The following is a 26,733-nucleotide window of genomic DNA, read 5'->3' on the forward strand; positions in this document are numbered from 1 at the left end:
CCGAGGGAGGGGGCGCGCGGGGGCGCCCGAGAGGCCGCCCCAACTTTGCGGCGAGGGCCCCAGCCGCGACACGAGGGCTTGGGGGCGCCCCCTCCCCTGGGAGGGGCAAGCCGGGGCGCTGAAGTTTAGAGGGAGCGGCGGGAGGGAGGGAGAGTCCTTTTGTCTGCGCGGGGAAGGTGCGGCCGCGCGAACGGAGGCTCAGGTTGAGGGCTGGGGGCCGAGGGGGGGTGCGGAGGGAACATCTGCTCAGCGTTACTGCGGGGAGCGGCGGCGGCGGCGGCGGCTCGGTGTTGCGAGCCCAGGGGCGGTAGCGCCCCAGCTTCAAAGGGCTCCTGGGCCGCGCCGCCGGCACCGGCTGTGGGGGGGTGGGCGACTGGCTTCCCGGGCCTCCCCCTCAAAGGAAGACGTTCCGATCCCCTTCTCTCCAAGTGGTTCCAGATACTTTCCGAGTCCCCAAAAGTCCTTGTGACGCCCCAAAGTCTTAGCTCCCTATAAAAGCCCGTTTCGCCCCCCCAGTCTGCCTTAAAATCAGTTTCACCGATCCTACAAAAAAATTGCGGTTTCGTACTCAAAAAGTCAGTTTCGCATGGCCTCCCCCAAAGAAAAAAGTTAGCGGGGGAGGGGGTGCCCGGGGGCAGCCGTTTCACACCTAGTCTCTAGTTGACAAACAAAGCGGGGAGTTCTCCGCCACTGAAGTTGGGTCTCCCTTGGGCTCAGAACCCCCTCTTCCCGCAGCTTCCGCGGTGTCTCCGCGGCCACCCCCGCCCACATCTGGGGACCCGGGGAGGAAGCCAGAGGGGTGTCTTGTCCGTCTACGGGACAACGGAGACCTGCGCGCCCTTCTCGTGGGGTGGGGTGGGGTGGGGTGGAGGGGGGGATGGGTTCTGGCAGGTGGACCCCCCACCCCCGGTTCTAGAATGGAACCCCTGGGACCATGCGGAAGATCCTGGTCTAGGAACCCGCTTTCCCCAGGGGCGGGAGGCAGGAGATGTTTTCAAAGTTGCTTAAAAATAATTCCCGGATACATCAGGGTTGTTACAAGCTAAGGTTGTTTTTTGTGGGGGGAAGAGGTGGAGGGGAGCTTTGAGGATAGGTCCCCGTTCTGCTCCCCCACCCCCACCCCCCATTCAGTCATGAAGAGGGCAGAGGGCCTCGCCTTGAGGATTTCTTTTTCTTTGAATTTGGGGGTGACCGAGACTTCAACGTGCTGTGACAGCTGCTTGGGAGGGGGTCAGCAAATTTCCTCGGGGCGGGGTCTGAGTCGCCCCTCCCCCTTCCCAGAGGCGGGGCCAGGGTTAACTTGGGGGTGGTTGGAATGGGAGATGTGGCGGGAGAGGGGCCCAGTAAGTGGAGAAGGGACTACTCCCGCTCTGCTGCCAGTTTAAAAATTTGCGGCTTGAGTCCCTGGTGGTCGCAGAGGGAATTAGGAAATCTACATTTGCTTACTCCCCCTCTCCCTCATTGTTCAAACTCAGAGGGCTCTGGGCAGGGGTCTCTCCAGGGGCTGGAGTTCTGGCTGCCCTGTGCCACCCCCCAGGGTCAGGAAGGGACTCAGTCAAGGAGGACCCAGACCCTCAGGGGCTTAGAGGGGCTTTTAAAACAGCTCTCCCATTCCCCATCTGTCTACTTAGGCCACAGTCTCAAAATTTTTTTCCTCCTGTCCGTTTCTCCTTATGTGTCTGTCCCTGTCCCTCCCTGCTTTCACCACCACCACCACCATCCACCACCATGGGCTACCAAGCAGGGCCATCTCTAGGACTGAGGTACCCACCTTGGCCCCTGAGCCCACCATTGCAGCTGGAGAATGAACCAGCCGCAGAGGATGGCACCGGTGGGCACCGACAAAGAGCTCAGTGACCTCCTGGACTTCAGCATGGTAAGCCAGGCTCCGCCCATCTTTCCTACACCCTCCGCACTCGCAGGATTCCTGGGAAAGAAGCACCAACTGAAACAGCCCCAACAGCCAGACCTCACACTTGTTTGGGTGGAGGGGCCCCTAGGTAGAGCTGGGGGAGTTGGGGTGTCCCTCTGGGGGCAGGCTGACACCCCATTGCAGTGTACATAATTGGGGCCCTTGTCAGCTTCCAAAGGCACCTGTCACCCAGGTGTTTGTTGGGGCATAGAGTGGGTCCAGTCTACCACTCTACAGGTGGGGAAACTGAGGCCCAGAGAGTGGGAGGGACTGCCCAGAGCCTCCATTGTCTCCAAGGGGAGGCTCAGCCCTGATCTGTAAAATGGGTGTGATCAGGGTTATTTGCTACATTATGGATTTTTTTTTTTAAAGGCGGGGCGAGGCGGGGGGCGTGTCCATGGTTTTAGCAGTCAGGTGACAGGAGGAGACCTCATGAACAGTGTGGGAATTTGTGGGCAGCGCTCAGCCACCATTACTATCACTGCCATTGTTACTGTTGGGGAGCAGCAGGCCCCATGGGGGAAGGTGAGAATCCTTATACTTTGGGTGGTTTGATCCACCCTGAACTGCCCATTTCCCAGCCAGGTAGGTGGAGGTTCAGAGAGGGTACTGGCTTCCGTAGGTCACACAGCTCAAACAGGCCCAGTGAGACCAGAAACCAGAGCAGAGCTCCCTTGGGTGCTGGGAGCTGGAGTGTACCTTGGACCAGGGTCCTTGGCTTGCTCATCTGTACAGTGGGCCACCTGTGGCGGGTGTTGGGGTGATCCACACGAACCCAGGAACCCAGGGTGGACAGCTCCCTAAGTCTCACCCCTCCCCCCACCCAAGCACCATTTTTGGTTTGAAATAGGTTGGGGGAGGACACTTTCGGTCTGAATTTAACCCTCCACTAGTATGAGGCTCAGGCCACTGAGGTCTGTCAAAAACAAGTCCCCAAACTGAAATATCAACCATCCTGCAGAAAAACAGCCCTTGAGACAGGGGGCCTCGGCTCAGGAAGGGCCAGGCTCATATTTTTAAGCCGTTTTATTTTTGCCTCCCTGGCTGAGTAACCACGGGTACAGCTCACTTTTTTTTTGTTAAACTGACAAGTCACAGACTACTGGGCCAGAACAGACCCGCTTGGGGATGGGGGAGCACAGGTTTAGAGCTGACCCCTTCGCCTCCTCTGTCTGAGAACCCTGAACCACTTGTCAGCCTCCCTTTTCTGTCTAAAGGGTCTGAATGTTTCCCCTTCCCCAGCTGAAAAGCAGCAACTCGTTTCACAGATGAAGAAACAGGCTGAGAGGGTGAGGTGCCTGGTGTCTCCTCTCAGAGAAACTCAGAGCTTGATTTTTCATTGTCCCTCCTTGTTATAAGAGAGTGGCCTGGCCAAGTGGACGCAGAGGCAGCCACCTATTTTAGTTCAGGTCCCTTCTGTTCCTCCATAGCGCCCCCTCTCACCTGCCCCACAGAAACTGAGTTAATTTGTTTCTTTGAACCACTTTGTTTTTAGACTGAAACAAAGAAACCTAAAGGGAAGCAGCTCTTTTTTGGGGGTTAGTTTCTCAAAAGTAGAAAAGGCAACAGTCAAAATTAAATACAAAGGAACAAAGGAAACCCAATTTAAATTGTTCCTGAGTTTCCTGAGTTAGAAAAGGAAGGTGTTGAGGTGATGATCCCTGAGTGGGCTAGAGATGGTCCTTCTGCCTGATGAGGGGCTGGGGAGACCAGGGGGTCTGGCAGCCCTTGCCCTGGACCTGACTGGGTTCCCCTCTGAGCTTGGCATGTGTACTGAGGCCCCCAAGTGCCCAAGACACCCATGTGCTTTGGGGTTTCACAACATCCCATGTGGTCAGAGCCCCAAGTCCATTTCACAGAAGAGAATACCAAGGTTCAGGGGTATGGGGCCTATCTGGGCTGATGACAAGGCCCACAGCGCCCAAAGGACACAGCCCATTGCCCCCTGTGGCAAGTGCCACGTCAGCCCCTGATACTCTAGGGGACAAAACAAAGACAAGCCCCAGGGGTTGGCTGCTGATCTCCAGGCATCGGGCCCTGTTGGTTCTTGTCCTGGCTTAGGCCAGCCCTTCCCCCATGTGGGCCTCAGTTTCACCAGTGGGAGAGGGTCCATCTTGGAGAATAGGGCCCTGGAGAGGCCGGCCCAGTTGAGGGAGCACAGCCACACAAACACATTTCCCAAGAGGGGTGCAGACCCCAGGAGCCTATGCTCTTAACTCCTGCCAGGGTCAGTTGAGCGTGGGCTTAGTTTCTCCTCCTATAGGACGGGGCATGGGAGACAGGACCCCACTTCCTGGGTCCCTCCCAACTCTCACGGCACCCACATAAGAGTCATACCTTCAGGTGAGAGATGCACCCTCATATTCTGGCTGGCCTAGAAAGGTTTGGGGGAGCCTTCAGCCACTCCCCAACGGGCCACTGGCCTCGATTCCAGCTACTTTAATCACTTGAGCCCCAAACGAAATCTGTAAAACCCAGATCTGGGACATGGCAAAGATTTGTTTTGGGTTTTTTTGTGATAACAGGTTTGTTGTTGTTGGGTTTTCCCATTAGTACTACTAAGTTGTTTAATCTATAGGGACTTAACACCCAGGGTTTGGGCATGGAGGATGGTGCCTAGGGAATCACTCAGCCACGGGGGGTATAGCCCTTCCTGGTCCCTTCAGCTTCCCACCTCTGTGAGCCTCAGTTTCCTCTTCTGAAGGGCAGGCAGGCATCAGCAGTCAGGGTATGGTGAGGGCTGCCCAGGCAGCTGCTGAGCACAGAGCCCAGCACGTGGGAGACACTCCATCTAGGTCACGCTGTCTGCCCCAGCAGTGGGGCCTGACTGTCTTCCCTATATCGCTGCCACTCAAGTCAGGGATGTGCACATGGTGACCTGTGGGACTGGAGGGGCTAGGCAGGGTCTACCTACTAGGTGTAAATGGTTTCACTTTTTTAAAGCTGAAACTTAAAGAATACTGTGTATCACATCTAATAGAAGATAAGTTGTATCAAGTATCTAAATAATTAGTCCATCCAAAAAAATGCAAACCTGGAAAAATACAAAGCTTGTGTAAACAACAGGTTTTAACTTCCACTGGCAGTTGTTGCCAGTGGTGGGCTGTGTTGTCAGAGGGGCCTTGGTTAAGGGCTTCTCCAGGAGAGCCTTTCTCTGCTCAGACAGTGTGTAGTGAGCCTGGCTGCCTTTCCCTGCCTGGGCCCTCTGATGGGATAGGACCCCTAGGTAGAGCTGCATCCCTGGATGTGCACCCCCTTAACCCCCCGCCACCTCATTTACCTCTCTTTGCCTCCCCACAGATGTTTCCGCTGCCAGTGGCCAATGGGAAAGGCCGGCCCACCTCCCTGGCTGGCACCCAGTTTGGAGGCTCAGGTAGGATCCCGCTGCCTCGGGACTGCGAGTTTGCATAAAAAGATGAGCTTGTGTAGAGGGTGGGCTGGAGCAGAGCAGGAACAGGGTACAGCACCGGACCTGGAATGTGGAGTGGGGCTGAGGCTGGCTGCAGCCTCGTGGACAGGGTGCCAGAGGAGGAGCTGTTGGGGAGGTGGGGGGTGGCACTCAGGTCCAGCAACTGGAGTCGGGGCTGGAGAACAAGTTGCTGTCGCGGTCTCACAACCTGTGTTGAGTATAGTGAAGGGAGCCTGGAGGTCAGCATATCATCCTTTGTCCAGCACCTGGAACCTAGGCCCCTGGACTGGGGATGGGAAGCATCTGTGTCACTCACAAGGGGGTCCTGTGTGAGACAGGGGCTTGAGCCTCTGAGGTCCTCTTGGCCCCAGTGGGGTCCTGGGTCTCCATTCCATCCCCAAAGGGGAAACGGGTCTAGAAGGGGCATGATGTAGAACTTTAGCCCTTGACAAATCTTGCCCATCCTGCAAGCCCTGGGAGAGGCCCAGCTCCTGGCCCTTACTGTATACAGGAGGATTCAGAGGGTTACTGGGACTTAGAGCATTCAAATTGGGTATATCCAGGCAAACCTGTATGAATTGGTCACTCAACCTGGCACTGAGTGCCCCTGACATGCCTGTGGGAGGATGGGCAGTATGGCCTAAAGGAACCTACAACAGGGGTCAGGAAGCAGAGAAGCAGGGAGGGAGCTTCCACAAAACCAGGCCAGTTGTGGATGATCTCCAAGAAGTTTGAGCAGAGACAGGGTGAAGGAGTTCAAGGCAGGGGGCATAGCACATGCAAAGGCCCTGGGGCACGACCTTGCTTGGCATCTACTGTGCTGGAGAAACGGGGAGGAGGCTTGTGTGGCTGGAGCAGAGTGAACGGGGGAGAGGGAGGAGATGAGGGAATGGAGGGGTTGGGGGCAGGTCATGCAGGGACTTGTGTGCTATGGTGAGGATTTGGGCTTTCATCCCAAAGGAGATGGGAGCCTGGAGGACTGTGAGCAGAGAGTTGCCATGTGCATGTTGGGGAGTCTACTCTGGCTTTTGGGAGGATTTGGGGGGAGCATTTGGGGAGGCTGGCTGTTTCAGTTTCCAGCACTTCCGGCACTCTGTGTGGACTTTGGCATCTTTCTGGGATCCCAGGATTGGCGCCATGCCATCCTGCATCTCTGAGATCTTGGAGTCATTTCTGAATCCCACTGGGATATCCAGTGAGGTCTGGCTGGAGGAGGGGGTGTGTTGAGGGGGTGGTTTATGTTCATGCGCCACCCCAAAGGGAGAAATATTGTGTTGCCGCCCCATTGCCTTGCACTGGCCTTCCTCTCTGCCTGAGGAAGTGGCAGCAGGGACAGCCAGTGTCCTCCTTGGGGTATGGAAATCCCCACATCCCTCCCCCTTGAAATAGCCCCCAGGAGCTAGGGTGCTTCCACTTCCCTGCCTCAGGCAGAAGATCAGACCCTGGGGGGGCTTCCTAGAGGCCTTTATCTCCCCCTGGGTCTCTGCCCTGAGCTGTCTTCCCTAATTTGGTGTCCACTCACAAGGCCAGCAGCCCTTAATAGCCAAAGCCATGGCCCAGGGTATAAGGGTCCCCTCTAGGAACTCCTATAAATATTTGAAGATTGATTTTCCATGGTTTCTGCAGCCCCTGCCCTCCCTCTGGACAGGGAGGGTTTTGTTCACACACACACACACACACACACACACACACACACACACCCCTTTCATCAGTAAGTAGGTCACCCTCCTTCCAGACAGACTATGTCAGTTTAAGGGGGACACCACTATCAAGAGTTTTCACCCTAGCTGGTTTGGCTCAGTGGATAGAGCGTTGGCCTGCAGACTGAAGGGTCCCAGGTTCAATTCCGGTCAAGGGCACATGCCCGGGTTGCCGGCTCAGTCCCCAGTAGGGGCTGTGCAGGAGGCAGCCAATCAATGATTCTCATCATTGATGTTTCTATCTCTCCCTACCTCTCTCTGAAATCAATTAAAAACACATTTTTTTTTTTAAGTTTCCAAATGCTAATAGGTCCTCCAGCCACAGTCTCCTCACACCTCCTTGTAAGTCCCAGTCTGGCATTTTCCTGGTGTTGACTTTAAGTTAACTTGCTTCTGTTAAGTTTATTTCAAAAGGTCATTTCCTATCAGAAAATCAGCAGCCTGGTCCTAAGTAGGAGGTGTCTCTGAAAGTAACTGAAATAGTAGCTGAGTGGCATGTAGAGGGTCTGTGGGCAGCCTTGCCCATGGCTGCCTGGGCCATCTCTGCTTTGAAAAAATGATGTCAGAAAGGCACTGACGACCAACCAATGCCAGGCCGAGGCTTTCTAGTTATCCTCTGGATTGGAAGACATTTAAAACGAGAATAATTTTTCCAGTCATTCCCTTTTGGGAAACCCTGAGGCACAGATCTCTACGTGACAGTGCATTCTCTGCCAAAGACTACAGGGTTCAAGGCCACATGAGACATCAGGGAGTGCTCATTGTCAGACTAAAGGAAGTGTCTCTATTTTTAATTTCTCCACAGTTTTCTTGGTTTGTGTAAAGCTAACATGCTTTGGTCAACATCTAACACTTAGGAGAGGTGGCTTTCACATTGGGTCTTTGTAAGGACCCTGCAACGTATGTGTGTGATTGTCCTCTGGGGGAGTCACTAGGCTGACTGTGGCCGTGTATTCACTGAAATGTCCTCACCCCTAAACCAACACTGGGTCTTTTGAAATCATCATGGATTCACAGGACATTGCAAAGAAATGTACAGAAAGGCCCCGTGTTCTCCCCTGGCCCCCCAGACATATAGCATGTCTGTAACATAATACGGGTTTGGGAAGATGACCTTGGTACAGTGCAATTTATTCAGGGCTCACCAGTGCATGTGTGAGCATGTATGTGTGTGTGTATAGTTCTGTGCAATTTGTCCTACATTTAGCGCCATTAAGCCACCACCACCATCGAGACACAGAGCTGTTCCATCACCCACTCCCGTTGCCCCTTCACAGTCACTTGCACCCAGCAACCACTAATTTAGTGTTCTCCATCTCTACATTTTGTCCTGTTGAGAATGTTAGATACACAGACCCATACCACTTGTCACCTCCTAAAGTTGGCTTTGTCCACTCAGCATAATTTACTGGAGATCTATCCCAGTTGTTGGTTCCTTTTTTGCTGCTTTATAAACTTTTTAGCAAAAGGAATCATAACACTTGTTAGCAATGACTTATGTGACCATTTCTTGAGCACTGTATGCCAGGTACCCAAACTGGGTCATTGATTGTGAGTCTTCTGTCCTCATAGGTCCGTGAAATAGGTGTTATTATCATCCCCATTTTACTTATGGAAAAGCTAAAACTAGTTTAGTAACGATCCTAGCTAACCACTCAATGCTACCTCCCCATAGTGTCTCGTAGCCCCACCCTATACTGATGTTTTTTATTTGCAAGAATTTTTATATAAGAAGGATGCTTATCTTTTATTTTTAAAATATTTTTATTGATTTCAGAGAGGAAGGGAGAGGGAAAGAGAGAGAGAAACATCATTGATGAGAGAGAATCATTGATTGGCTGCCTCCTACATGTCCCCAACTGGGGATCGAGGCCACACCGGGAATCAGACCATGACCTGGTTCATAGTTCAATACTCAACCACTGAGCCACCTGGCTGGGCAGGATGCTTACTCATCTTTTGTGATCTATATTGCAGCTGTTTTTTCCCAACTTACAAACTATTGTTAATAATGGAGGTTTTTCATTTGTCTCAGGGGATTATTTATTTATTTATTTTTTATCCTCACCTGAGGATATGTTTTTATTTATTTTGGAGAGAGGAAGGGAAAGAGAGAAAAAAACATCAAACTATTCCTCCCATATGTCCTGACCCACATCTAGGTATGTGCCCTGACTGGGAATTTAACTGCAACCTTTTTGGTGTACAGAACAAAGCTTCAACCAACTGAGCCACCCAGCCAGGGCTGGTTTAATTTTTATGATGTCAAGTCTTTTTCATTTATGATGTGTTTTAGACTTGGTGCCATTTCTGAGAAATCCTTAAGAACTGGATGATAGTCCATTCGGCAGTTCAGATGTGACAGCCATGAATGTGTCTGCTCCTTGTTACATCCAGTTGAGGAATATACGGGAAAGATGCTGGAGGGTAGGAAAGCATGCTGTCACCGTCCTTGTCAGAGCAGACATACTAGTACAAATTTACTAGGGGACAGCAACCTTAACAGTGATTGCGGCTGAGCTACTAAACATCTCCGGCCAAGTGCACACACCGGCTCACTCATGGACTGCTCAGAACACACATCCCTATGTCCTGGACCCAGTGTCCCCAATGACACATTGTATGGCCTCCAGCAGGGACAGCCCCCAAACCTGGAGGGCAGGAGAGGCATGTGGTCTGTGGGGTCTTCACTCCATCTCACAACTCACCGAGGATGGAAGACCTGGCGGCATCTTCCGGACTTTCTTGGGCTGCGTATCTGTTAGGAGTAAAAGGAATGAGCCACCCCCATTCAGCCTGGCTCCTGCCCCACCCAGCCAGAGTCCTTCAAGGCCCAGGGACACGCCTATCACTGGGGGTATCAGGAGACAGCCTACTCCTGCACCTTGGAGAGGAGACCCTTGAGCTTCCCCTGGTTGTTTTTTTTGTTTGTTTGTTTTGTGTTGTTTTTGTTGATCCTCACAAGAGGATATTTTTCCATTGATTTTTAGAGAGAGTGGGAGGGAGGGGGAGAGACACGTCGACTGGTTGCCCCCCCCGCATGCACCCCAACATGGGCTAGGGATCAAACGTGCAACTGAGGTAGGTGCCCTTGACCGGAATTGAACCCGAGACCCTTCAGTCCACAGGCCAATGCTCTAACAACTGAGAAAAACTGTCTACGGCTTTTCCATCTTTTTACCTTTTTATCTGTTACTATGTTACTACCGCAGTACTACCCAGTATTAATACTGTAGCTTTAGGATGTTCTTATAGTCCTACCTCAGTTGTTCTTTTTTAGGTTATTTTCTCCCATATTTTCAGAGATGCTGATTCTTTTCCATGATCTTTATTTTTTTTTACAGATTTTATTATTTTTAATTATTATTATGATTCTTTATTGCTGAAAGTATTACATATGTCTTTTCCATGATCTTCAGAATAATTATGTCATGTCTCCTTTCCCCACTCCTCCCACCCCAAAAAAACCTGTTGTGATTTTGAAATGTTAAATACATAGATAAGTTTGGGAAGAACCATTTGTCTTCCCATTGTAAGAAACTGGTATCTTCTCCATTTATTTAAGTTTTCTTTTTTGATCCTTAGTAGTGTTAAGGTAAACTTTGAAGATTGAAGTATAAAGCAATTAGTCATTTTATATAATTTTTAAAGATCTGGTCATGTACTTTTCAAGTGAGGGTTATTGCTAGGTATTCTAATAATTTCTGTGCTGTGGTTTGGGATCTTTTTCATCATGTTTTCCACCTGATCACCTCCTGCCACCCATTAATTATTTGCATTTGCCCCTTGGTTCGGTTTTCCAGGTCACCCATCCTAAGACACCTAGCCTCCCCGTCCCATGTCCGTTTTTGCATTGGCTGGTGTTTCTAGAACCATACAACACATGCTGTTTGCTTGTTATAAGCAGGACCAAGCCTGACACTGGCTATTGATTAGATATTGATCTTTCTGTCTGTTTATCTTGTTAAGGGCGTTTCCTTCCTGTCCAGTATGACCATGCACAAAAAATGTCTCAGAATGGCCCCCAGTTTTCCTCCTTTACTGGGTCGTGACGTCTGCTAATGAATGGTTGTAACCCCCAGACGCTCCTTGAATTTTGTGCATGGCCTATGTTCCTTGTTATCTAGATCTGTTTTACATTTTGCCTGTTTCTAAGTGGTGTTGGCCTGTATCTTTAGGCACTGCTGTGTATCTGAGCCAGTCTCCAACAAGTGGTACCTTGTTCCTCTGCACATGGGAAAATGGCCCTGCCCTGTTTAACCCCCATTGCTTATCAGCCTGTGGAGATTTTGTTCACTCCTCTTGTCCATTTTACCATTTTCTTAGGTAAAAAATAATTCATTTCAGGCACATTTAAAAATGGTGAACGTTGCATTCTTTCATCACATATAAAGTCACCTGTCCTTGTATCAGGAGGTAGCAACTGCGTCTGTCCTAAATCTATGTGTTTTTCTGTTCTTTTGTCCTTGATTCTGCTTCCTTATCCTTTATCTGTTATTGATCTTTCTTCCAATCTGCTTCATTGCTGAATCAGTATTTATCAATTGACTTTTTTTCTCTTCCCTCTTCTTCCTTGATGCCTCCTCTTTTTTAAGTATTTATTTTTATTTTTATTTTTATTTTTAAGTCAGAGACCACATTTGTTTGCTTCTGTTCTCTCTGGTTTAGTAATCAGAGCCCAGGATTATACATTTCCCTCTGAGGACCACTTCAGTTGTATCCTGTTGATTTCAATAATGTGTATTTTACTTAGGTTTTAGAGATACTTGATCATTTAAATTTTTTTTCTCTTTGAGTCTTTATTTTGGAGATTTCTGATTTCCGGTTGGAAGTGGAGTATCAGTTCCTGGATTGATGAATTTCAATATAGGTCATCAATGCAGCCTGAGCTGCTGCAGTTGTCCAAACTATAGAGTGTTCCTGTTCTCGCTGAAATGGAGCCACTTTGTCATTCTTCACAAGTACTTGAGGGACATTTGGGTGTGGAGCCGTGAGGTCTTTGTTCCCACCTGACCACATTTAGGGTTTTAATTTGTTTGACATCAAGAGAGCAGTTCACCTCCCTTCTGTGTTTGTTGTTCTCTGAGTGTTCCCCGGGCTCCTGCTTATTTGTTTGTACACTGGGTTGTCAGCACATGAAAGTTGGGTCAGTGGGGCTTTGTGAGTCAAGCCCATCCCCTGCAAAAAGCCATCACCTCTATTCCAGTGAGCAGTTCCTCTAAGAAGTCAGACTTTTAGCCTTGGCTGGCGTTTCTCAGTAGTTAGAGCACTGACCTGCACACCAAAGGGTTGTGGGTTTGATTCCTGGCCAAGGGCACATCCCTACATTGCTGGTTCCATCCCTGTCCCCTGTTGGGGCGCATTCAGGAGGCAACCAATCAATGTGTCTCTCTCACATCAGTGTTTCCCTCCCTCCCTCCCTCCCTCCCTCCCTCCCCTTCCTTTCCTCCCTTCCACTCTTTCTAAAAATCAATGGAAAAAAATATTCTTGGGTGATGATTTAAAAAAAAAAACAGTCAGACTTTTAGATGAATATTACAACTCCACCTTTTGGTTTCATGCTTTGGTCCATCTTTGTGCAGCTGATTCTCTCTCGTCTTTGGATCTGCTTGTTCCAGAATGTCTTCTGAAGGTGCTGTGGCTTTAGTTTTCAAGAAATTAATTGTGAGGCTTACATTTTCAGCCCTTCCTCATACTTTCAGGTTTGGTTTTCCTGTCTTTCTACCCCCTCCTGTAATTGCATATATATGTCTGGCATGTGTTTTCTAGAATTGGTTTTGAAAGGTCTGTGCTGGTTTGCAGCTCACTGGTAGTCATTTTCATGGCTTTAAAGAACATGTTGAAACCTCCCATTTCTGGCTTTTCACCCATAGAAGTGAAGTCACGTCCCTCCTGAAGGAAAGTGGAGGAATGAGCCTCTGCATCTTCTCCCCACACTGGTATCCCATATAGCAGCAGTTGCCAACCGGTGGTCTGCAGACCACTGGTGGTCCGTGAGGTCCGAAAAGTTGGCGACCGCTGCTATATAATAAAAGCCTAATATGCTAAGTGCCCAACCTACTGTTCGACCTGTTGCTATGACGCACACTGACCACCAGGGGGCAGACGCTCCGACCAGTATGTTAGCTTGCTGCTGGGGTCCGGCTGATCAGGACTGGGCAAGATGGGCCGGACATGCCCTGGGGCCCTCCTGCGGTCCCTCCCTGGCCCCAATCGTGCTGGTGGGGTCCCTTGCTCTGGCCTGTGCCCTTTCACAATGCAGGGCCCCTCAGGGGATGGATGTCAGAGAGCTGGTTTCAGCCCGATCCCAGCAGTCTAGGCCGAGGACTCCAATGGTGCACAAATCCATGCACCGGGTCTCTAGTTTAGTATAAATAAATCAACACTTTTTAAAAATATATATTTTATTGATTTTTTACAGAGAGGAAGGGAGAGGGGTAGAGAACTAGAAACATTGATGAGAGAGAAACATCGATCAGCTGCCTCCTGCACACTCCCTACTGGGGATGTGCCCGCAACCAAGGTACATGCCCTTGACCGGAATCAAACCTGGGATCCTTGAGTCTGCAGGCTGACGCTCTATCCACTGAGCCAAACCGGTTAGGGCAAATCAACACTTTTTAAAAACATTGTTTTCTCTTCATTAATAAGTTATATATATTTGTATCCTGCTCAGAAACACATGTCCTTGTATCGACTCTGCTGCTTATTATGAGACCTTAAGCAAATGACTAATCTTCTTTGTGCCTCAGTTTCTCATCTGTCAAATTGGGATATTAGCGGCCACTGCAAGGATCCTGTGGGATAAACCATGAGAACTGTCCAGAGCAGTGTGGCACCTGAAGGCCCCTGGTCCAGTCTTGTTGATTCGATGGTGTCTTCACTCCAGGGCTAATGGGATGGGATTGCCTTCCCCAGCCCCACTCATCACGTCCTCCTGATTCCCACCTTCGTGTTTGGCCCTCCCAGCCTGGAGTGTGTCTTAAGGGATGAGTTCCAGCAAAGGAACATGTGATGTTTGCCTTGCACAGGACAGTTGGGAGTAGAATTCTTCAGCCACCTGCCTTCCCACCTCCACCTCCTGTATCTTTGTCTGCCCGTGATATTTAGTGAATGCACATGTTCATCTTAACCTGTGCTTTTTCATTCATTTTGGGGGGTTGCCAGTGAGCCCTTGTGGTCTCCAGCTTAGAAATGCTTGGCCAACTATGTCTTTCACTGTAGTTTTGGGGTGATATGCATGTTATAGAAAGAATTTCCTGATTAGAGGAAGGGAGAAATCCAATGTCTCATGTGAACCAATCAGGTGCAAACCTCTCAGTAACACACTTGGAAGTAGTAGTATACTTCTGCAGGAATAATTCAGTTTGTGTTTTTAATATATATTTTTATTGATTTCAGAGAGGAAGGGAGAGGGAGAGGAAGATAGAAACATCAATGATGAGAGAGAATCATTGATCGGCTGCCTCCTGCACGCCCCCTACTGGGGGGTCAAGCCCACAACCCAGGCATGTGCCCTGACCAGGAATCGAACGCTGACCTGGTTCATAGGTCAGTGCTCAACCACTGAGCTACACTGGCCGGGCTAGTATGTTTTAGTTAGAATACAAATAAGGGATGGGTTATTAAAATGCATAATCGGGGGTGGGGGGCTAATAACTATTAATGGAAGTAGTGAGGGTGGGAGGGTCTGTCCCTATTTTTGTCATTTATAGAAGGGGATATGGGGACTGGGACTTTTTCCAGAAAGGGCAGAGCAGCACCCTGTTGTCTCTGCCAGGCACTTGTGGGGCCCATGTCTTCACCACTGCCAGGCCTTCAGGAGTGGGAGCTGCTCCAGAGGGTGAGGGGCCAACAGGCAAGTGCACATAGAGGGAAACTGAGGCTCCAGGGTTGCTGGCACTTTACCCAAGGTCACCCCTGCCTCACTGGCTGCTCTGCTCTCCTTCCCGGAGCCCAAGTGGGAGTCTAGGACCTTTTGGTACAGATACCTCAAACCTGGCAGACCACAGAATGGATTCCTGGAGACCACAGGAGCCCTTTACTAGTCCCCCACCTACTGAGGCAGCCCCTCAGCCCCCACCCCCACCCCCACCGTAATCATGTTGGAAATTTTTTATTAGGAAACAAAATCGAATTGGGATGTATGAATATTCATTAGGATGGGAGATTAATATGCATAATCATGAAAATTAGACAGCAATTAAACACCAGTTCTCTGGGGGAAGTGATTAACACAATGCCACCGAAATAGAAGGATACAATTTGAAGGAAGCAGGGGAGGGCAGGAGGTGGGATGCAGGATTTGGAATGGAGTGCATGGGAAACTCCAACATGTGGGATTGGAGTAGATTGGGAGTGGGGTTGTGCCGGTACAGGTGGCTCCCTCCCGTGTCCCCCTCCCCCCTTCCCTAATTCTGCCAAGTGGACTTATTCATTATACCATTTACAGAGGAGGGGAACTGAGGCACAGAGAGGGAGGGGCCTGGGACTGCTCCCCTTCTACTTGTCCAGGACATATGTCCTGATCCCTGAGGGATGGGGAAGGATGCAGGCCTAGGCTTCTCGCCCTGTGGGGAAGATTCTGGGTCCTGGGTGGGTGCCTAGTGCCTAGGAGAGTGTCCAGGAAGATAAGGGCCCCACCCTGCCCTGCCCCTTGAGACCAAGGTCCTCTCCCCACTCTCGTTAACCCGGGCTACACCTTGGACCTCTGGCCTCCCAGCCTGGCAGGCAAGTGGCAGGAGCCTCTGTGGTTTGTCCCTAACGGGGATTGGGTTCTACCCCAGAAGGGCTGCCAGTCTGCTTAGTGGGTAGTCAGTGACAGCTGCTGCTATTTCAGCAAAGGGATGGCCCACCTCCTGAATTAGCAGGGATGGGCAAGGGGAGATTCACACTTTCCCAAGATCCAAGCTGATTACTCATGATCCATTTGCTTATGCCTTTGTGAGCCTTTCTCACATGGTCAAGAGAGACTGAGCCTGACACACAAGCCCCAGCCAGTGTGATCAGGGCTGGGGGAAGGACACTCCGTGTGAGTGCGGGCTCTGCCCAGGCTAGGCATGGTATATAGAGTTTTGATGAATGAGTAGGAGTTTACCAGCAGTGACAGCTGGTGGAATTGTTTATTGAGCTGCAGACCTGGGAATATGCCAAGTGCCAGGGTGTCTTGGGCACTTTACCACTGACAGTGGTTTCAGTACAGGCAGAACTAGAGTTGGGTGAGGTTGGATAGGCTACAGGGCTAGTCTGTATTGGGATGGGCCCAGAAGGCATGCCAAATCGAATGAGGGCTCCTCTCCCCTGAGGTGATGAGGAAGAGAGCTAGAACTGCCTTTAGAGTGGGCCAGGAGTAAGGGTGACCCTCTCTCTCTTCCTGTCCTGCAGGTCTGGAGGACCGGCCCAGCTCAGGCTCTTGGGGCACTGGCGACCAGAACAGCTCCTCCTTCGACCCCAGCCGGGTGAGGAGCTACTGCCGGGCCTGAGACCCTCAGTTTCCCTTTTCCAGCAGAGAGGGACATATGAGGAAACTGAGGCTTAGAGGGGGAAGTTGGACACCAACCTAGTCTGCAGGGACTTTGGGCTTAGATATGTGGGTTTAAGTCATGACTCGGGTACTTAAAAGCATGCCTGCCTCCCAAGCCTGTTTCTCCAGCTGTAAAACGTTGTTGCCCCAACACCCCTCATCCCCACCTCTCTCTCTGCAGACCTACGGCGAAAGTGCCCACTTCAGTGAGTCCCATGGCAGCCTCTCTTCATCTACATTCCTGGGAGCGGGACTTGGAGGTGAGTGTCTTTGGAGCACAGCCCTTCCCCCACACCTACGTGGGGTCCCTGGGGTGTGGTCAGTGCACTCAGTAGCAGCACTTCTGGGACGTTCACCTGGAGCAGAGGGTGCAGGTGGATGTGGCCTAGACAGAGCTTTCCCCCTGGGCCAGTGGGCCTGACCAAGTGCCCACCAGGAAGTGGACTTGGGCATCCTGGTGACTCAGGAGATCGGAGCCTGCTCTTACTGACCATGAGAATCGGCTCAGCAGGCCTGTGTTCAAGTTCCACTCACTAGGCCTGGTTGAGGCTGTCTCCTCTTTAGACTCGGCTTCCCCACCCATAGGATAGGGATGTTCACAGAACCTTTCTCGTAGTGGATTATGAGGCTTTGCCCAACATTCCAGGTCCCATGGGCACACACACACACACCCGCCTCCTTATCTTGCAGATAAGCAAACAGGACTAGCAAGAAGGGACCTGTCCAGGGTCTGTGGCTGGTCATGGCTGGCAAGGATTCTGTCCACTGGGACTGTTGGCCTGGACTGTTGTCCTCTGTGCCATCCTTCCCACCAGGGGACCATCCAGGTGCCTTGCTGAGCCCTGGCACCCCCTTTCCTGTTCTGAGGAAGCCTTGGGATGACTATAAAGCTGGCTTCTCTGGGAGGGTTGGGTGCTGTTGCCCTGGGTCAGCTCCCAACTCAGCCTGGACTATAAGTGGGGTTTGGTTCACTGCCTACGAGGTCCTAAGACAGCATCTTTCACACAAAAGTTGGGTGGGATCTGCTCATCTCGGCGCCACTGTTAGCAGTTTATAGTCTAAAGTGGTGCTGGGGGAGTAAATGTGTGGACTGTGGAAGCTTTGATGTGACTGACCATTTGGTGGAGAAACTGAACCCAGAGGCACTTGTACGAACCCTGAGGGGACAGCACTTGCCAGACCCCAAAGGTCCCGTGTCCCTTACTGAGCCTGAGAAGGGTGCACAGTAGGGTTGGACAGGCGAGTGTGGCCTGAGAAGAATCGTGGCAGGGGACAGCATCCTTGCACCCTCTTTGCACAGCAAGAGTCTGCACCCATTTCCCAGACCAGGAAGTAAGGCCCAGCCCACGTGGCCCAGGGTAGCCTCTGCACCTGCAGCTGTTCCCCTCTGGTGTTCCTTCCGCCTCTTCCTGGCCCAGGCAGTTCCCACGCTGAGCCTGGTCAGCAGAACCCAGAGGCAGCTGTGTCCCAGGTCCACCACATGTCCTGTGTTCAGTGAGTGCAGCATAAAGCTCAGGCCGAGCCCAGTGGGGAGGTGGGTGCAGCCTTGGCATCCCTGGGCCTGTTTCTCACCCCTGGACTAGGCTGGATGGGGCTAGTGTGGCTCACAGGCCTGGTGACAGCCATTGTGGGTGGTGAGGGCCCTGCTCCCGCTCCCCAAGGGGTGGGTTTAGTCTGCTCTTACATGGCCTCCAGCCCAGTCTGGCCCCTGATGAGACCGTGGTGGTTTTATTCTCTGCTGTTTGTCCTTTTCCTACCCTTATACCCTGATATGCAGGTCCAGCACATAGATTAGGTGCCTGATGTAGGCCCGTGGGTCTTCTCCCAGAGCCTCAGCTTCTCCTTGCCTCTGTCATCCCACCTCTTTGGAAACCTACATTTGGCACCTGCTCTGTGCAGAGCCTAAACAGTGGCAGCCCCAACTAGCAGGGAAAGTCAAAGGTCTGGGAGGTGAAGCTGCTTCCCCAGGCAGAGCCCAAAACCCTGACTGGGCCTGCCAGCTTTGCTCCCACACCCACCCTGAGAGGAAGGAAGCAATAATGTGCCCCCTCACCCCTGCATTGAGGGTGGGCCTCCTCTAATCTCCAGGTCTTGGTTTGCTTATCCCTAAGATGACCCAAGGTCACCTGCCCTGAGGGGTCACTGGATGTGTGGTGGGAGCATGACCTCCCCACCCCCCGGCCCCCCCTCCAGAGCATCCTTTGCTCTAGTCAAAATTCTACTTTTAAAATAAAGAAAATGAGATTTTTATTTTTTTTTCCCTACTAGGGGAGAATAATTCAAATTAGCTAGCTGAGCATTCTAATTCCTCACTCATACTGAGTTTGGCACCCAGGTTAAGCCAAAAACAAATTTAATGTCTCAGCTATTGATTGATTCAGGTACTTGCTTCAGGCAAGGATGGATCCAAGCCTCTGTGCAGTGGCAAGAGTTTGTCCACACTGGTGGCTATCAGGCAGACAGTGGCCCCACAGCCCAAGGTGTCACTTGCCTACAAAGGGAAGGGCTCCTTTTCACCAAATTACTTCAGTCAACGTTCCCAGGACATCATGAACTAACCCCCTGGCAGGGCCTGGGCACTAAACCTCACAGACTCAAAGCACTACTACCCCCACCCCCAACCCCAGCCTGCCCCTGGGATCCCAGCACCCTGGGGAGTTTTATTCTCAATACCTTGAACAAAGGAAATAAAATTCAGAGATCAGGGGGTTCTGACCTCGGCACTGACCCACCTCAGAGACTTGGTGTGTATGGTGGACTTGCATGAGCCCCTCTGGGTCATCAGGAAAGGAATGGTGTCTATCCAGATCCCTGCTTGTCTGCCCAGCCATGGGAAGACCAGAATCCCACCTGGTTCTCTCAGTGATGTGCACTTGTGGAACCACTGCTATGTGCAGGCATGTGCCGGGTGCTTGGGACGGGACCTTCCTGGGGTTGGCTCTGAGTGACCCTTTTTCCTCCCCTCCAGGCAAGGGTGGCGAGCGGAGCACATATACTGCCTTCGGGAGAGATGCAAGCGTTGGGGGCTTGACTCAGGTGAGGTCATGTCTGTAGGGTGGGGGCTACTGGAGCCCATTGGCACTCAGCTGTCTGCAGAACCCAGAGAAGTGGATGGGTGGGACCCCAATTTTCAGACTGAAGTGGCATCGTAGATGGGCAGGGACTGCCAGAGAGGGAGGGAAGCTAGTGGAGGCTACAGTCACCGCTCCACCCACCCCTTTTCCCCCATCTTTTAAAATTTTAAAACAGAATGGTAGCATTTCCTCCCCTGATCTGCAGAAGGGTCCCTGGCTGAACCAACTACTGGTCATTTTTTCAGCAGCTAAAATAGGAGTGGGCCCTGGGGCTGGCTGAGCTGGCCAGAGTGGATGAGTGGAGGGGGAGGCAGAGGAGCCCACAGCCCTATGGCTCCCCAAAGACACCAGGCCAGCCCAGCAGCCTTGGGGTATTGCCCTTTATTCCTCCCAGGGAGCCAACCCCACAAGCCCCCAGCCCTGGGCGAAACTCATGCCCACCCCAGCTGTGAGGCTGACAGCACTGGCTGGCCACAGTGGTCCCTTGTGGCTTTCTGTCCAGGTCACCCCACACACACCTGAGGGTTTCATTCCTGTCCCCTCCTGTGCCTTCTGAATCTCAGGGTGCAGCCATGCCTTACCCCAGGTGGCAACTCTTGTGTGCACGCCAAGCCTGTTCCAAGGTGGCAGCAACCCTGGCTTTTGAGCACCAACTGGGTACCAGGCCCTGTGCCAAGGGCAGAGCTCATAAGGCCCCCATTGATCTCCATGACTCCCCCTGAGCCAATATGCCCATTTTACAGATGGGAAATACCAGACATAGAGCAGCCACTCAGATGGAGCCTCAAATCCCAGTCACTCATACTCCCAAGGGAAGAAAACTCATTTTAAACTAAACATGCAAAGTTAAACTGTCTACCTTTAAAAAAAAAACATGCACAAACTAAATCAGCCAGATTTCACTGATGCCCAGATGCACGTCTGCACATTCTGCATCCCAGAATGCAGTTCCTTTTCAGACTTGCTGGCAGTTGTTTTTCTTGAAAGTAATGCTGAGGTGTCAGGAGAGAAATGTCTCAAGCAGGGGTCATTGTCACCCCCTGGACAGCCAGGCTGGGTGCTGGATGCCAGCCTAACCCCTGGTGATGACCTCCGCCCCCCCTTCCCAGGCTGGCTTCCTGCCCAGTGAGCTGGCCCTCAGCAGCCCCGGGCCACTGTCCCCCTCAGGCGTCAAGAGTGGATCCCAATATTACTCTTCCTACCCCAGCCATGCTCGGCGGAGAGCTGCGGACAGCAGCCTTGGTGAGTGGGGCTGCTGATAGGGCTGGTAGGCCCAGGGGTAGGGGCAGGGAGGGGATCTGTCCCCACTGTGGGCCTCCCAGACTAGGAGATCAGACGGGTAGAAGGATGGATAGTGACCCAAGAAAGAAACAGTGGATTCTTGTTATTTACAGAGGTTCTGTCTTACCGAGTCACCGTGAACACTGATTCCCTGTTTCTGGGGAAATGCGAGGATATGTTCCTGTCAGTCTCTGGTCAACAGATCAACACATAGCCTTGTGCCACGTGTATTTTTGGCTAAAGGCACCTTATTTCACATAAATCATTGATTCATTAACACGGAACTGGCCAGCGGTGCTGTAACTCAAGCTTGAATGTAGCTGATCTAACACATATTTTTCTTTTAAACATTTTTATTGATTTCAGAGAGGAAGGGAGAGGGAGGGAGAGATAGAAACATTACTGACGAGAGAATCATTGCTAGGCTACCCCCTACACGCCCCACACTGGGGATCGAGCCCACAACCCAGGTATATGCCCTGACCGGGAATCAAACCATGGCCTCCTGGTTCATAGGTCAGTGCTCAACCATTGGCTGGGCTAACACATTTTTCATGTCCCAGTTTTTGCGCTCAGAGACACTAGCCAGCACCAGGACACCACACATGCATGGGGAGTGTTTTAAGCAGCAAAACCACCCACAAAAAGCATGTAAGTCAGGGCTTTCAATAGCCTAAGAAAAGGACCCTGGTTTGTAGTCTGAGGTAGAACTGGAAGACAGAACACCACCTGGTTCCCCCTCATTGGGTACATGCCAGGTAGCCACCCATATTTCCCCACTCTGTTTATGGCTGTGAGTGACCCCTAACACACTGTGTGTATGATTTGAGGAAACCAACGTCAGCAGATTTGCATTTCTTGGATCTGTGAATAAAGAGGATCGACTATGGGAGTGGGGGTGGGGGTGGAATCGGGGGCCTTGGAGCAAGGCCCTGGCTCAAGTACCCATTGACTCCCCACTTCTTAGACTCCCTGCTGCAGACCCCTCCCACCCATGATTCTTGCATATTAGTCCCTTGCATGTAGACCCAAGCCCTTATTTAAATTAAAAGGGAAGCTCAAGCCCTAGCTGGTTTGACTCAGTGGTTAGAGCATTGGCATGTGGGCTGAAGGGTCTCAGATTTTATTCCAGTCAAGGGCATGTACCTCGGTTGCAGGCTCACTCCTCGGCCCATGTTGGGGTGCGTGTGGGAGGCAACCAGTCAATGTGTCTCACGTCAATGTTTCTGTCTCTCTTTTCCTCTCTCTTCCACTTTCTCTAAAAGTCAATGGAAAAATATCCTCAGGTGAGGATTAACAACAAAAACAAAACAAAACATGGGAAGCTCAGGGGTCTCCTCTCCAAGGTGCAGGGGTAGGCTGTCTACTGACACTCCCAATGATAGGCGCACGTGTCCCTGGGCCTTGAAGGACTCTGGCTGGGTGGGGCAGGAGCCAGGCTGAATGGGGGTGGCTCACTCCTTTTACTCCTAACAGATACGCAGCCCAAGAAAGTCCGGAAGGTGCCGCCAGGTCTTCCATCCTCGGTGAGTTGTGAGATGGAGTGAAGACCCCACAGACCACATGCCTCCTGCCCTTCAGATTTGGGGGCTGTCCCTGCTGGAGGCCACACAATGTGTCATTGGAGGCACCGGGCTGTGCATGCTGCTGCAGCCAGGAACATGTAGACCCACATGGCCTCCTGAGTATAGGCATGTGGGTTCTGGGGCAAAACCTCCAGCTATACTGGTCAGTCAGCTAGGCTCTTGCCCCCAAGGACTCAGCTCTGACCAGAGACTACTTCCCAGGGGTTTGGGAAGTTCTTCCTGAGGTTTAGTCTTGATCCTCTTTAAGAAATCATGTCCTGTGATGTCTTAGAAAGGGTATGGATGGGGTCCTGGGAGGGGAAGCAGGTGGGGGCACCTGACAGCCAGTTAGGAGGTCTCCTCCTCCTCCCTGTCCACCCAGGTTTGAGCCACCCTGTATCCCCACCTCATTGCCTGGAGGTTGGCAGGGTGCCAGGCTCAACAGATGGTACTGGGCCATTCGAGATTTAATCATGGGAAGAAAAAGCAATTTGTCTGTTTCCTCAGTTTGGCTCTGCACCAGCCTTCAGGAGCCCCTAGGCCCAGGGGTCAGGCAGAGCCCCCACAAGCTGACCTAGGCCATAGGCTTGGGTGTTAGTTGGCATTCGACAGCCAGGAGGTACAGTCAGGCTCAGTCTTAAGACTTGACTCCTGGTATCATTTATAATGTCATTGACTCCCCATTTTCCTCACCTAAATCCCCACTCCAATTTCCTGGAGCTGAGAGCTCCCTGGGGCCCACCTCATCCTGCCAGTACTCTGTACCCCTTTTTCTAAACTCCAGTGTTGGGGCAGACATTACCACCTGTTGATCCCAGCACTTCCTCCTGGGCCCTGCCTTAGTTTTAGGCAGTACCCAGTGACCAGAGTTGGCACTGATCCTAGAAGACCTTTGCTGTCTCTCTGCTCTGGTTACCCTGGGTGGAATGTTAGTCCAGGACCCTGTCTCTGAGGCTTCTGGGTCTTGCATGTTTAGGGCTGAGGCCAAGGGAGGTTCCAGCACTGGGGGAAGAAGGAAGGGCTGGGGGCATCACAGCTGGGCTTTGATCAAAGGTGTGTGCTGGATTAAGGAGGGGAAAGGAATTCTGTGCAGGAGGTCAGCTCAGGGAAATGGGGTGGTGGGGTAGACTGCTGTCAAGTGGAGGACAGGACTGGAGAAGGGGCCAGCCAAGGGGTGGAGGGTAAGTTAGTCCTACCCCTTCTATCTGACCACGTCCACCTACCTTCCCACAGGTGTACCCACCCAGCTCAGGTGATGACTACGGCAGGGATACCACCCCCTACCCATCTGCCAAGACCCCCAGCAGCACCTACCCGGCACCCTTCTACATGGCAGGTATATGGGGGCTCAACCAAGATGGCTGGGACAGGGCCCAGGCCCCTCTGTCTGCTCATTTTACTATCTCCCCCTTTTTGCAGATGGCAGCCTGCACCCCTCAGCTGAGCTCTGGAGCCCCCCAGGGCAGGCGGGTTTCGGGCCCATGTTGGGTGGGAGCTCATCTCCCCTGCCCCTCCCACCAGGTGGCGGCAGCTCCGTGGGCAGTGGTAGTGGCGGTGGGTTTGGCGGCCTGCACCAGCACGAGCGCATGGTAGGCTCCTGGATATGGGGCGGGGGTGTGCATTTGGGTAGAACCCTATCTGACCCCATCTCATCCCCTCTGACCTCATCCCATCACAGGGCTACCAACTGCACAGTGCGGAGGTGAATGGTGGGCTCCCAGCTGTGTCCACTTTCTCAGCCCCCACAGCCACCTATGGCAGCGTTGCCAGCCACACGCCCCCTGTCAGTGGGGCCGAAAGTCTCATGGGTATGACCCCCTCACTCCACCCTGATGTGGCCCTTGTTATTAACAACGCCCTCCCTCTCCTGGGATCAGCTCTGGCTCCTCAGCCCCATGGTCCCATCTCTGATATTTGAAAATGGCTTGTTACCTTGAAACACTTCCCATTTAATTCCCCCTCCTGCCTTTTGTGCTATTGTTACTGTTTTTAATGATACTTATATTTTAAACTACACACACACACAAAGAAAATGGATCTTTGAGGAGTGCATTCCCCCACTTTACATTTGGGAAAACTGTAGCTCAGATTACATTTGGGAAAACTCCAGGGCCCACAGTCTTCCTGTCCCCAGAGCCTCCATGGAGGCAGGTGACGAGACATCAGGCAGAAACCAGACCAAAACCAGGGGCTGCCCAGTCCTGGGCTTGGGCATCCATGCCTAGCAGCTGAGTTTAGAAGGGAACTCCCTGTCAGTTGGGGGATCCAAGCTAAGCCCAGGTACTGGGGCACCAAGTCCCTGAGGTTGGGTCTCACCTCTGTGCACCCACAGGCTCCCGAGGGACCACAGCTGGCAGTTCTGGGGACGCCCTTGGGAAGGCGCTGGCCTCGGTGAGGCTCAGGGCAGGGGGTGGGGTGGGGTGGGTGGGGGTAGCAAGGGTGGCTGGGCCGTGACTGTGAGAGGCCAGTCCCTGACTGGCTGCCTGGTGGCCCTATCTCTCTTCATCCCCATTGCAGATCTACTCTCCGGATCACTCAAGCAATAACTTCTCGTCTAGCCCTTCGACCCCCGTGGGTTCCCCACAGGGCCTGGCAGGTCTGTACAGGGGGAGGGGAAGGAAGGAGGGGGCTGTGTCTGCTGCCTCCAATCTGGAGCAGGTGGGAAGGGGTCGTCAGGCTGCATACATGAGTTAGGGAGCTAGACACACCACCTGCCTTGGAGTGTATGCTCCTATAGGCATCCAGGGAGGCTTCCAGGAGGAAACTTCCAAGCCAGGATTCTTAGGTCACGGCACGGGCAAAGGCCAGGAGGCAATACCCAGCGATTTGTGTTGGTGAGCGTAAGGGGCACATGAGACACAGTTGGGCCAGGTCAGGGGCGCCCAGAATCAGAGCAGCCGACCTGAGACTCTCACCTGGGTGTTTGTCCACCCAACAGATATTAGTTGGGCACCAACTGTATGCCCCATGCTTCCTCTGCCAAAGGGGTCAGGTCTTCTTGTTCCCCATTCCCTGCAAGGATGTACCTGATGAGCATCGGAGACGGAGGAGGGGGGCAAGGAGGAGTGAGAGCAGATTTCTGAAAGACCTGTGTGGCGTGGCAGGACTGGGAGGAGCTGGCCTCTAGGGCACCTACTGTGTGCCTCTGAGCCAGCATCCTTCCCTGTCGGGGAGGAGGGGTTGTTGATTCTGCATATGGGGAAACTGAGGCTGGGAGATGTGAATCTGTCTGGACCTGGCTGGACTTATGGCCCAGAACAGCTCTATAGAAGTTGGCGCCCCCGTGTGGCCAGCCTGAGTATCACAGATCTCTCAGTTTTCCCATCCCTGCCTCCCAAATTCCTTCTTCCCTCCCTCCCTCTCTGGGTCAGGCTGCACCAGCATCCTGCTTCAAGTCCCCCCCAACTCCCATTCATGTGTCTCCTAACCTTTCCAGGGTCGTCGCAGTGGCCCCGAGCAGGAGCCCCCGGTGCCTTATCTCCCAACTATGACGGAGGTCTCCATAGCCTGGTGAGCTTCCTGCTTGTCTGCGGGGAGGATGTGCCTTTGTGGGAACACCCTGGGGAGGGGATGGAAGTGTTTGTGGACAAACACAGGATGCATGTGGAGAGCCTATTCCCGGAGCAGGGGAGGCAGCCCATGGGGGGCAGCTCAGCATGTCTGCTGTGGCCACGTTTCATGTGACTTTGAGTTCCATAAGAGCCATTGGGTCTCATGTGACCAGCAGAATTTACATTAGGACCTAGATGTCCTTTTGACAGCAATGAACTTTGTAGTTAATATCTTGGGAATAAGGTCCAGCATTATCTCCATGGCCAGCCCAGGCTCATGTTTCAGGCCAGACCACACAGGGCTGGGTGGGGGTACTGGCAGCCAGGTCACTCACCCCCCACCCTCACAGCAGAACAAGATGGAAGACCACCTGGATGAGGCCATCCACGTGCTCCGTAGCCACGCCGTGGGTACCTCGGGTGACGTGCACGGGTTATTGCCCAGCCATGGAACACTGGCCTCAGGCTTTGCCGGCCCTATCATGCCACTGGGTGGGCGGCACAGCAGCTTGGTAAGTGCTGGACAGGGAGGGGCAAGGTGGGCAGTTGGTGGGAGCCTGGCCAGCCCTGACTCACCCACTCCTGGTCTACAGGTCGGAGGCAGCCATTCCGAGGATGGCCTCTCGGGCAGTGGCAGCCTCATGCACAACCATGTGGCCCTCCCCAACCACGCCCAGCGCCCTCCCCGACCTCTCTCGGCCACCTGACTCCTACAGTG

At 52.4% G+C, this 26,733-nt stretch overlaps 1 protein-coding gene across 1 annotated transcript in view; it reads left to right on the forward strand.

Moving 5' to 3' along the window:
* The window catches only part of TCF3 (transcription factor 3), a 34,937-nt gene that overhangs the window by 631 nt on the left and 7,573 nt on the right, over positions 1-26,733 (forward strand). Inside the window, 16 exon segments of the mRNA XM_023743274.1 lie at positions 1,745-1,876; positions 5,213-5,285; positions 16,406-16,479; positions 16,726-16,804; positions 19,513-19,580; positions 20,728-20,860; positions 22,376-22,425; positions 23,698-23,800; positions 23,884-24,053; positions 24,143-24,272; positions 24,797-24,855; positions 24,982-25,060; positions 25,901-25,974; positions 26,366-26,527; positions 26,609-26,686; positions 26,688-26,733. Of these exon segments, the coding sequence (XP_023599042.1) occupies positions 1,805-1,876; positions 5,213-5,285; positions 16,406-16,479; positions 16,726-16,804; positions 19,513-19,580; positions 20,728-20,860; positions 22,376-22,425; positions 23,698-23,800; positions 23,884-24,053; positions 24,143-24,272; positions 24,797-24,855; positions 24,982-25,060; positions 25,901-25,974; positions 26,366-26,527; positions 26,609-26,686; positions 26,688-26,733 (1,450 nt within the window). The 5' untranslated portion in view covers positions 1,745-1,804.

The sequence above is a fragment of the Myotis lucifugus genome, unplaced genomic scaffold (assembly GCF_000147115.1).
Source record: "Myotis lucifugus unplaced genomic scaffold, Myoluc2.0 scaffold_383, whole genome shotgun sequence".
NCBI classification, from domain to species: Eukaryota; Metazoa; Chordata; class Mammalia; order Chiroptera; family Vespertilionidae; genus Myotis; species Myotis lucifugus.